Source organism: Nuphar pumila, chromosome 15, assembly GCF_984573655.1.
Source record: "Nuphar pumila chromosome 15, dmNupPumi1.hap1.1, whole genome shotgun sequence".
Lineage (NCBI taxonomy): Eukaryota > Viridiplantae > Streptophyta > Magnoliopsida > Nymphaeales > Nymphaeaceae > Nuphar > Nuphar pumila.
Window position 1 is genome coordinate 6,730,573 of NC_143263.1, and position 10,990 is coordinate 6,741,562.

Sequence of the window (10,990 nt, forward strand, 5' to 3'; positions counted from 1 at the left end):
CCGGTTCTCGATGAGGTTCCTCATTATAAAACCATAATAATAATAATAAAATAACCACAATGCCAACACCACAGCTGGATATATGGATATGGACACCCTCTGTCACATGATCAGTCGAGATTTTTTTTATGCAGATGCATTACGAATCTTCTCCCTAAAGATTGGTTCTAATAAAAACACTTTCCCAACTAACCAAATTACTTATGGGAACTCAGGCTAAGCCCATGGCCAAACTTGGACCAGCTCGTGCAGTTCCACAGTCCACTCGTACACTCCAAGTATGTACCGTCCATTTTCATGGCCAAGACAGGTCAGTTTCAAGTTTGCCCAGTGCAGCTCTTCTGATAACCATCAGCTTACAAAAGCACCCAATGCAAAAAAAGTTGACGGGCTAACCATACATGAATATTAGTGAGTTGATAGCCCCCCTTAAGCAAGTCAAGGGTAATTTTATAAATAACAACACGAGATTACATCAGCACTAATCCATTCAATAAGAACAGTGTTCACCTCAAAGTGTTTCCTTTCCAAGCTCAAAGTCCAAAACTAAGCACAAATTCTCTTCGTATATAATAGTCCTTTGACTACTTTCCCCAGAACAAAACACACAAGCACATGCTCAACCATTGTTCTAGTTTGATTGCCGCAGCTCTGGCCTTACAAAGTCTGCATCAGCAGTAACAGAGATGTCGACGGTTGGTCGCAACTGAGCACAGACCTCTATGGCACCATGTACGGGGTCAGACAAGAAGTTGCTAATAAGGTCCTGGTTGATTGCTGTATCCTTGTCCACAGCCACAAATGCCTGCAAAATAAAACCACAGATTTTCTTGGGGTGAGGGGTCTGGTGTTTAGGGAAGCTTGGAGAGAGGGAGATGAGCTCACTTTCCGCTTTAGGTGCATAGCCAGATAAACTGGGTTCACCTCATACTGAGTCCCAGTCAGAACCTAATGGTCCAACCAATTTTCCGTACAATAAATGCAAAATGTTTGTACATGTGCCTCTACACGACGGCAGATCAGGTGCAATCACATTGCACACTTTAGCGGCCGCTGCACCTGATCTGCCCCCCATCTTCTCTTGGGCCCCACAGCTGGAAGGCTAGACCTCGGAGATGGAGGGCAGTCAGGTGCAGTGGCACACTAAAATGTGCAATGTGATTGCACCTGCTCCACCTTCCTCTTACTCCTAGGAATGAAAATGAACTGGGAGAACCTTTGATGATTGACCACAGTTGGCCAGGTTCGATTCAAACATTTAAGCCTAATGGCCGAGCCTTTCTTTCCACCTACTATTTAGACATTCTATGCTCAGGCCTTGTGTTGCACAACTGAAGAAGCCTGAAGGACTGAGCTACCTGCCTGGTTGATCCCATAGGTGAGGTTATCAATGATTCTGGGCTGGACCAGATTCAATCATTGAAAAGGTCTTAGCCATGCTCCAGAACAACTGAGACATAACAATAACACTAATAAAAAGAAGCGAGATGGAAACAAATTTGCAGCAGAAGATACCTGCTGGGTGAGTATATAATCAAAACGAGGAGCCCATTTTCTTGATCCCAGTCGTGCTGTTGTCGAACAGTTATCAACCATGAACGAGACTCCACGGGCATGCATGAATGGGTTCAGAGAATCCACAGCTTCAATCAGACTCTCATTGATGATCTCTGAGTACGAGTGTCCCTTCTTTCTTAGCACTTCAATCTGCATCAACCACCACAAAGATCAGTATCCATCCGTGAGTTGGCACCAACAGTAACCACTCCCATACAAACATGTATGCATAGACACGCATACATCATTTTACATATGGTCAAAATGTCTTCAATTATTTTTTCCGTTTTTTGTTCTTTTTCTAAAAATTCAAACTCGGCTTTGCTGAGCAAATCGAATACACAATATTTCGTAGAGACTCACTTGTGGAGAATACCTAGAGAATGCATTTGTGTGTGTGTGTGTGTGTGTGTGTGTGCCGCACACATGCATGCATGCACCACCACCACCACCACAACAGAGGTAAACAGACATGTAAAAGAAATAAAAAACATGAACAAAGAAAAGTGTAAAGATTTTCTACATCCGTGGAAACTTCATAGAAAGACTTCTAACAGTTTCCCGTTATAACATTTTTCTTGATTTCAAAATCCCACTTCTGTATACATGGCAGCACTCCATCATAGGCTCTGAAGCCACTGTCAACACTTACAAATTGAGGTTGGCACTTAATTCAATATAAACTCCATCACACATTTTTTAGGTATGGATTGGAATTCAATAGTGACTTGAAGTAGTTTAGCACAAAATGCTTGTTGGAGCAGCATTGCTCACTGTGGCAATTTTGGGAAGAATCATCCAGTAAAGTCTAAAACGAAATAAAGGATGCATCACCTGAGCCATCATGAGAGCAACATAGACACCTGCAGTGAATGGATGCAATAGACCCAAGTCACCAGCTGGCCTGACTGAGCGGACTAGCTCCCCAACTTTCCACATCCGAGTCTGATCGATTTTTCCCATGGGGAAAGCTGGTAGCCCATCCTTTTCCTGTTGAAGACAAATGCTTCATCAAAGATCATAAAGAAAATTTTCAAGACCTTATGAAGTCACTCTAATCTATATAGAATACATAAACTTGGAGAGCAAAAACCTAGACTGTACTGTTATAGACTTATATGTTGCACAGGATGACATACAGTATACACAAAACAACATAAATATGGCGAAAGAAGATCATGTTGATCATGGAAAGGTGTAATTGAGATTTATCATTGTAATATCCTTCCTCTTTCTAGATTTAGAAAACACACATACAGATAATCTAATCCCAACCAAAATTGATGGAACATTTAAACTATTTTCCACATAGAAAGACTAAAACTACACACACAGAAATAGCTGCAAATTGTGAAGTTCCACACTGTCTAATGCAAAATAAATTTAGCAAGCAGGAGAATGGACATACAAAAAAGCGGCGACCAGCCAAGACGACACTACGGATCTCATTGCCACAAGCAACATCTTCATAGCACTCGTACAATATGTCCATACAGGGGTAGTAAGATGCACTGTATGCAGCTTCAAATTCCTTTTTGCCGCCTTCGCTGAGAGAATTGTATACAGCCAGCATACCCTATTCAACAAAGAAGTATTCATAAAACGTAAATCCACTACTCGTGGCGTATTTAAAAACCAGTAACCCAACTGGGACTCTGTCCTCAGATTGATTGGGATCGGCTTTCTAGCATGTATAACTCAGCACTAAGTCTGGAAACAGACAACTTTGAGCCATGAAGCCGATATACAACACAATCATAGACTTCTAATTAACCACACCAGACTCCAAATACATCATCAAATTCAGAGTCTCAGACAAAAGAGTAAAAGGGTATTAGCTACAGAAGGAAGACCCACCTTTATTGAGATGGTCTTTGATATTATTCCAGTGATGCCTTCAACTGTGTTCTTGTAAGCCAGTTCTTCGTTCATCCCATTCTCAGTGTATCTTCTAAACAATGACTCAACAATTCCATGAACAGCTCCAAGTAATATCCCTATAATAGGTAACAATCAGACACCAAAACACCGAAACTGGCAGAAAATAATATCTATGGTTAAAAGTTAAAACCATACCTCGCTCCCCAAAAATGTCACTTTTGTACTCCTGCTCCAAAGTAGTGGAAAAAGTAAATGGTGATCCAAGTGCTACCGACCATCCCAATGCAACATCTGTTGCTCTGCCATCAACATCCTGAAGAATAAACAGCAAAAAAGTTCTACTATGGCTCAAGTAATCAATTTTGTACATGTCTGACCTGTGTCTGTTGAGAGAGAGATAGAGACCTGATGAACTGCAAAACTGGAATTGATCCCAGCACCATTTATCTCCTTTCCCTGAACATACAGCCTCCTTACAGACGGCCCCATTCCCTTTGGGCATACAGCAATCACACTAATGTTCTTTGGAAAATCCAGTCCCAGAGACTGTAAATGTCCAAGCAGAAACCCATGTGAAAGCCCAAGAATGCTGTTTGGCTTCATGTGAGAGAATATTTTCTCATAATTATCCGCCTGCAACATAAAGCATCTACTAAGCAAATGCATCCAGCATTAGATCATTAGATGGATCAAATTTCAAAATGTACATGCAGTGTGGGACTTGAATAGATCTTAAGTTGGGATCTGCTTTGGAATGTTTGGCCATTCAAATAAAATTCATGGGCTGAGGTGCACCTATCCCAACATCACCCAAGATGCTGTAGCAAAGAGCTGAACAAGTAATGAGATGGTTTGTCAGTCCTTAAGCATTAAAAACTACAGAGTAAACCCCATCTTACAAAGAAAACTGAATTAGGATACAAGGGAAAGCTTTCCATCCTTTACAGGCTTAAATCCAAAATATACAAAGGAAAGGTCCAACATGATAGCAGGACCTTTGCAGTCACACAGTGTTAAACAGAGGGACTTTGCTTTGGATTCATGTATCTGTGTGGGTACGGGGCTAGGTGAGTGGGTGGTTGTGCACCTCCATGTGCATGTGCACACGTATGTCTTGCTTTGGCACAGTTGCAGTGAAAAGTGATACTTTTTGCATGATCTACTAACCTGAGCTGCATCTGAGATCAATAGCAATAAGAGATCACTGCCTGAAACAGTTTCCCAGATATCACCAAGGGTTCCATTTTCTTCTGTAAACCCAGCAGCACGTGCCTCAGCAAAAGAATGGGATCCTTTCCGCAATCCAATCTGCATTATTGATAAAAAATAAAGAGCATTTCACATGCTCATCAGAGAAAAGATACAAAAAGACTTTCACAAATCCAAACAAACTGCAAATTCAACAATAAAATGCAAACCCTTATAGTTGATTGACTACCATGACCATAAGCTCATGACACCCAGATTATTACATGAAAACATATGCTTATTGACAAGGCATTCAAACATACAAACTACCTTTGAAGTGTCTCTGAATGAGAGACCCTACCCCAGAATCACAGATATTTTATTAAGGCCACCCATAAAAATTACATTTAACTTGTACTGAATATGAGAACTAGCATCAACTATATTCTATCAAATAACATGTGTGTCCTGTGGCAACACGAAATGACACTAAACACCCCACAAACTTCATGAACACATTCAACACCATACACCTAACTTTATCTATTTCCTTTTATGATCTTCATCACTTATTTTGTATTCACTTTCAAGCTAAGTCACACGGACTCGGCCAAAAGGTCGACGCACCCGTGTTGCCCGTACCAGACACGGGTGCGGATTCGGACACGGGGTGGACACGGTCAACTAAGTGTCAGACTCGGTCAACGCACCGGGGCTGAGACCATCAACATTTTGGACTCGGTCAACTTTGACCGAGTCTATTTTTGTCCATTTATTTTGGTAAGTTTGTGTTGTTACTTCAATAGAATTCCTTTTTTATTTTTGCTTTAAAATTTACAATCTTATTATTGTTATATATATATATATATATAGCCGTGTCCCCGTGTCCAAAAATTTTGAAATTGCTCCGCACCCGTGTCGCACCCATACCCGTACCCGCACCCACACCCATGTGACATAGCTTTCAAGTTTTTCCTTTAAGAAATTATCATCAATTATATCAAATTTCAATTTTAAATTTAGATTTATTATTTAAAGTAAAGGTAGGCGTTGCATCAATTGAAAATAAGATGAGGGAGAATCGTTTACGATGGTTTGGGCATATTCGGCGAAGGCCTAATGCTGCTCCGGTTAGAAGGATGGAGAAATGGGAAAATCTATTAGCTAAAAGAGGTCGGGGTAGGCCTAAGAAGACTTGGATGAAGATGATAAGAAAGGATATGAATGCTTTGAACCTCACCGAGGACATGACATTGGATAGAAATGATTGGAGGAGAAGGATTCATGTGGAGGACCCAAAATGATTTTCTTTTTGGTTCATATCGCCAACCCCAATTGTTTGGGATGAAGGCGTTGTTGTTGTTGTTGTTTGTTTAAAGTCTTTAATATAATGATTTAGAATTGTAGTTCAAGAATTTGCACTTAACATTTATGCTTTATTGCTTTAGATAAAGAATTTTGAATGTGTGTGTGTGTGTGGTCATGTCTCACTGTCCTAGTTTTAGACCATCTAAGCTACTGTCTTAGATGAGTAACTAGGTTGGTGCTTCTGGTCATTAATAGATCTTGCTATCACAGACACACCTAAATATTCTTGATTCCTTCATGTTGTATACAGTTTTACTTATTTAAATTTCGTCCAAAGTTAAAAGTTCTATCAATAACTCATACATCATAACAGACATGCAGAAATATGGCATCAAATTCTCCAAGAACTTCATTAAAATTTTCTATAGTCGTCAAATAAAAGCTGTGATAGGATGCTACATATTCAACATAACGGAGGAAAAAAAATTGTGCGATGTCATATCAAACAAAATGCTATCACCAAGCAATATAAGATGGTGATAGTAACTTCCTCCAAGAATAGGACATTTTACCTTGACCACAATATCTGAATTTGCCACAGAGAGTGAATCCCTTAAGTTCTGAGCTTGAGCAGGGCCCTATAGGAAACCCAATAATAAAGCAGGAAAAATATCAGTTTATATGCAAGATTAGAGAAATTCAATATTTGAAAAGAATAAATCATACAGAAGCAGAAAGAAAGATGACTGCAAGGTCAAAGTACATTTATGACAGTTTGGTAACATAAATATTAAAAAATAAACAGCATTAAATGCCAAAACCAGATTTTAAATATAAAATACTAACAAAAAGGATAAATTTAAGGAGAGGCATGGATGTAACAGTATTTGGAGGCAGGCATGTAAAATGTCATTGATTGGTTAAAGAAATAGAATTTCCAGAACCAATCAACAAGAACACATGACCGTACTATGATACTGTACAAAAATGATAATTTAGGGAATGCAATGACTGGGCATCCTGCAGAGAACCCACAGGCGTTTCAGAGCTATGCTTTTACAACTCTCCCCTTTGCTGCAACCCATTGTATGGTCCAATTTTCATCAGGAGGGATGTGATAGAAGATCATGACATATCAAGGCACCAAGATCAGACATTCCAGAAACATCAAAAGCAAAAGCAGCCAAAGGTGCACCATTGCACTCACACACATACAGTCCAATATTTAAGACAGAGCAAGCATTTACAATTGCTTGGTGCAACTGGGAAGCTGGTTAATCATTAACGTATTGTAGACAAATTTTTCACATTGCTGTCCTGACATGTCAATCCAATACCCAGAGAAAATGCACAGTCTCCCAATTACCACACAGAACAGAATCCTGAATGAAGGAATCTGCACCATTGCAGACTCAGCAACAAAAACACCTTTCAGAAACTATAAAAGCAAGTTTAAGTCCTAGGAAGAAATTTCTCATTATGAATCTCCTTGCAACCTAACTTCACGAGGCTTAATAGTGTTATCCTATCCTATCCTAATTCATATATTGCTTAACCCATACTTTAGATCTATAAATTTTATAGCTCAATCCCAACTAAAAAAACATAGAAATGGCAGCACCAATATAATTATCAAGAACAAACCAAGGAGATTAGTTTACCTGAGAACCCCATCCAATTACTCCAATCTGCTTAATTCCCTTGAATGCGTCTGGAAGCAGCTTGAAAAGATCCCTCCCTCCTCTCACAATATACTGGAAAAAAGAGGGGAAAAGGCATATAAAATTGCAAATCATGCACTAAAAAATAGAAAAAAAAAACGCTATCAAACATACAGATTGTTTGGTTATCCAAAAGAAAATAAAGAGCAATAACAAGATAGAGAGACCAAGATCACTGATAACCCTACTTCATATTAGAACATAAATTATAAGCACGATTATGAGGATTGTCGCAACGCGCTCTCTGAAACAATTTAAATTTAATAAGCCAAAAACAGCAAGCGAAAACGAAAGAAGAAGAAAAAAAGATAAGACGATCAAATACATAAAACCCTGAAAACATCAGAAAAGAAGGAAAAAATAAGTATTTTACTATAAGAGAAAAACACGACCAACCGACGTTCAGATATCGATCGAAGACAAAAATCCAAAACTAAAGAGAGAGAGAGAGAGAGAGATTTAAAACCCTTAAAAGAACAAGCGCGATCTCGACTCAATAAGCAATATTATAGCCAACCTACATTCGGAGATCTGTCAAAGTGAAAAATCCAAATTAAAAACCGAAGAAAAAATCAGAAAATCAGGAGACCAACATTAGAAAAACCAGATAACCATCGACAAAACGCACATTTGACAACGAGAAGTAAGAAAATGAGACCAACCAACATCCAGAAATCCATAAAAAACGAGAACTCAAAACAGAAAACCCACAAAAGAAAGGGGAAAAAACACAATAGACCAACCTCATCCTCGCCGGTAAGGGTGATCTTCTCCTTCTTGAAGACGGAGGTCTCGAAATCGAGAACTTTGTCGTGTTTCACGGCGGGCACGGTGACCATCTGAGCTCCGAGAGCTCCCTTTCCTGCTCGCCTCTTCCATGTCGCCTGGAGAAGCTGCGTCTGAGAGGAGAGAGAAGCAGAGGACGAGAGAGAGATCGCTTTCAGAGGCTGGTTAAGCGCCGTCTTTCCATCAAGAAGACGTGAAGAGGCGTAAGAGGAAGAAGGAATGAGAGTGGCGGAGAGGGAGGCTGCCGCCATCGCTAGTTGGCTCCTACTACACGCAGATGGAGAGACAAAGGCTCAGTTGGATAGGTTTTGGTGCTTACAACAAATCTCTCTCTCTCTCTCTTTCAATATATATATATATATATATATATATATATATATATATATATATATATATATATATATATATATATATTGATATTGTGATGGTTATTTTGGTTTTTGGGTTGTCTGTCTGTTCTATGGTTTTTGTTCTGGCAAATGACAAAAGAGTGATTTTGAAAATAATTAAAAGAGGTCACTTGTGGACACTAATTACAGATTAGGGTTTCTAACTATGTTTATTGAGTCATCAAAGCAGTAAGCCAACACGCCCATGGAAATTGATTTTAGTGATCAATTAGTGGAACTTCACGAAAGAAAAAGGATTGAAACTTTTGCTGCCACCTTAGCTTGACAAAGTTTTCTCCCCAAATTATCCTTCCTTTCCTTTTGAAAAAAAAAAACCCTACAGATTACTCCTTAAATCTGCCATAAAGATGCGTTCTACATTTTACAAGAACTCTTGAATTATCGGATTCCAATATTCAGGTAGGTTAAAAGAACAGTTTAAGTTTTTTCTAAAAATTAAAAGCTTAAAAAATCATATTTTTTATAAAAAAACATGATTCAAGTGTCATTTCTTAGTAAATATTAAAAGCTTAAAAAATCATACTTTTTTTTTATAAAAAACATGATTCAAGTGTCATTTCTCAGTAAATTGTTCATGCCAAATAAATCTGTACGGTGATTTGAATTAAACATGCAAAAAATCTTTGAAAGCCCAGTTAACTTGAGGATTAGCTATAAAAGTTGTTACAGCTTCTCTAGCCCCAAAGGGGTTTTTGGCATAGTGGGATGGGACCTAGGCTTCTAGGCAGGTGGTCTAGGTTCAAATTTTATGGCGTCATCTCTTGCGCAAGCCAAAGGAAGGATGGCGACTTTCTGGAGGCAAAGAGTAAGCTCACAAAGTTTAACTCTACCAAGACAACAACCGACAGGCAAAGCCAGTGCCGCTGGGTCACTGATCTTGAGGGTGGTTATAAAAAAAAAATAGCTTCACTATAAAAACAAAGCCCTTTGTGAGTTATAGATTTTAAACCTTTGGGCTAAACCATGAGTTTTTATGCTCTAGGCTTTTTACAAATCATCCTGTCTGCTTTTAATCGAATCATAGTCAAGTCGATCCGGTCAAATGGCAATCTTTGTCCCTCTTGCGGTCCATTCCAAAGGATAAGAATATACTTGAAAGGAAAAGTCTTGGGCTATGACGGAAACTTGACTAGGACCACGGGTCCAAGCTAATTGGATGTCGCCCGACTCGCCCCAACCAGTGGTGTCACTATCATTGTGAATCGGTCATATCGTATCGGCTCAAAATTGATATGCAACGAGCTGATTGGGCCCGTTCTTTTAATATATTTTTAAAAAAAGTTTTAGAATATTTTTAATACTGTACTGACATGTGTTATTTGCTGGTTAAAAATTGGCTGATTCAGCTCGATTCAGTTCAGAGTCCGAATTGGCCGATTCTTTGAATTGTTTTGAGAATCCATTGAGGTCTGATACGGATTGTAACAACATTGGCCTCAACAGCCGTTCCATATCCACGGACCAAGAAAGTAAAAGTCTCTCTCTCTCTTACTTGTAAAGATGCTGTGATGTGACACGTGGTTAGGCAGAAATTGGTGACTCTAATCAACCGCTGACTGCTGCACAGTCCAGATCTGGATGGTCTTGATAAGGTCCATGGTTTGTAGGATCCAGTAAGAATTGATACATCTGGTCCCGATCATGTCCTGATGGATCCGATAACCATCGTTTAAGTAGGAAAGAAACTACATTAGACCCGATCTGCTTAGAATTGCTACAACAGTTAAAACAGATACAAATCACCTATATTGTTTGTACTCAATCAATATAGAATTTACCATCTTTTGAAACTTGGATCCAGCCGGCTCGGCCAACATTATGTGAACAACTGAGAAAGCAACCCTAACTGGAACGAGTTAGTGGAGCTTTTATCCCAGTTGCAATCGACAATAACGATGCAAAAGATGCCTCACAAGAAGGTTGGTTATTCTTCACATGAACCAAAAGAATGGAGAGTGGCTATAATCATCGAAGTCCCAACCATCAGATAGCAATACCAGCTTACAAAGACAACCAAGAAAACACTGCAAGATATCAGCTAGACAATTAATTCATGGGTTTGGTTTGGCCTCCTGGGACAGCTGGTCACTCGAATCATAAATGTGGAAATGCAAACCACGACTTTGGAATTCTTTGTGC

At 39.2% G+C, this 10,990-nt stretch overlaps 1 protein-coding gene across 1 annotated transcript; it reads right to left on the reverse strand.

Annotated features, from left to right (window-relative positions):
• Positions 1-408: 408 nt before the first annotated feature.
• On the reverse strand, positions 409-8,783 carry LOC149814304 (ketol-acid reductoisomerase, chloroplastic-like). Its single transcript, XM_089988321.1, has 11 exons — positions 8,399-8,783; positions 7,596-7,688; positions 6,507-6,572; positions 4,606-4,746; positions 3,844-4,071; positions 3,634-3,751; positions 3,415-3,554; positions 2,966-3,133; positions 2,392-2,547; positions 1,516-1,707; positions 409-805 (listed from the first exon to the last, which is right to left on the reverse strand). Exons 1-11 carry the CDS (start codon positions 8,690-8,692, stop codon positions 632-634), a joined length of 1,770 nt encoding a protein of 589 aa, XP_089844447.1. The 5' UTR covers positions 8,693-8,783; the 3' UTR covers positions 409-631.
• Between the last annotated feature and the right edge of the window lie 2,207 nt (positions 8,784-10,990).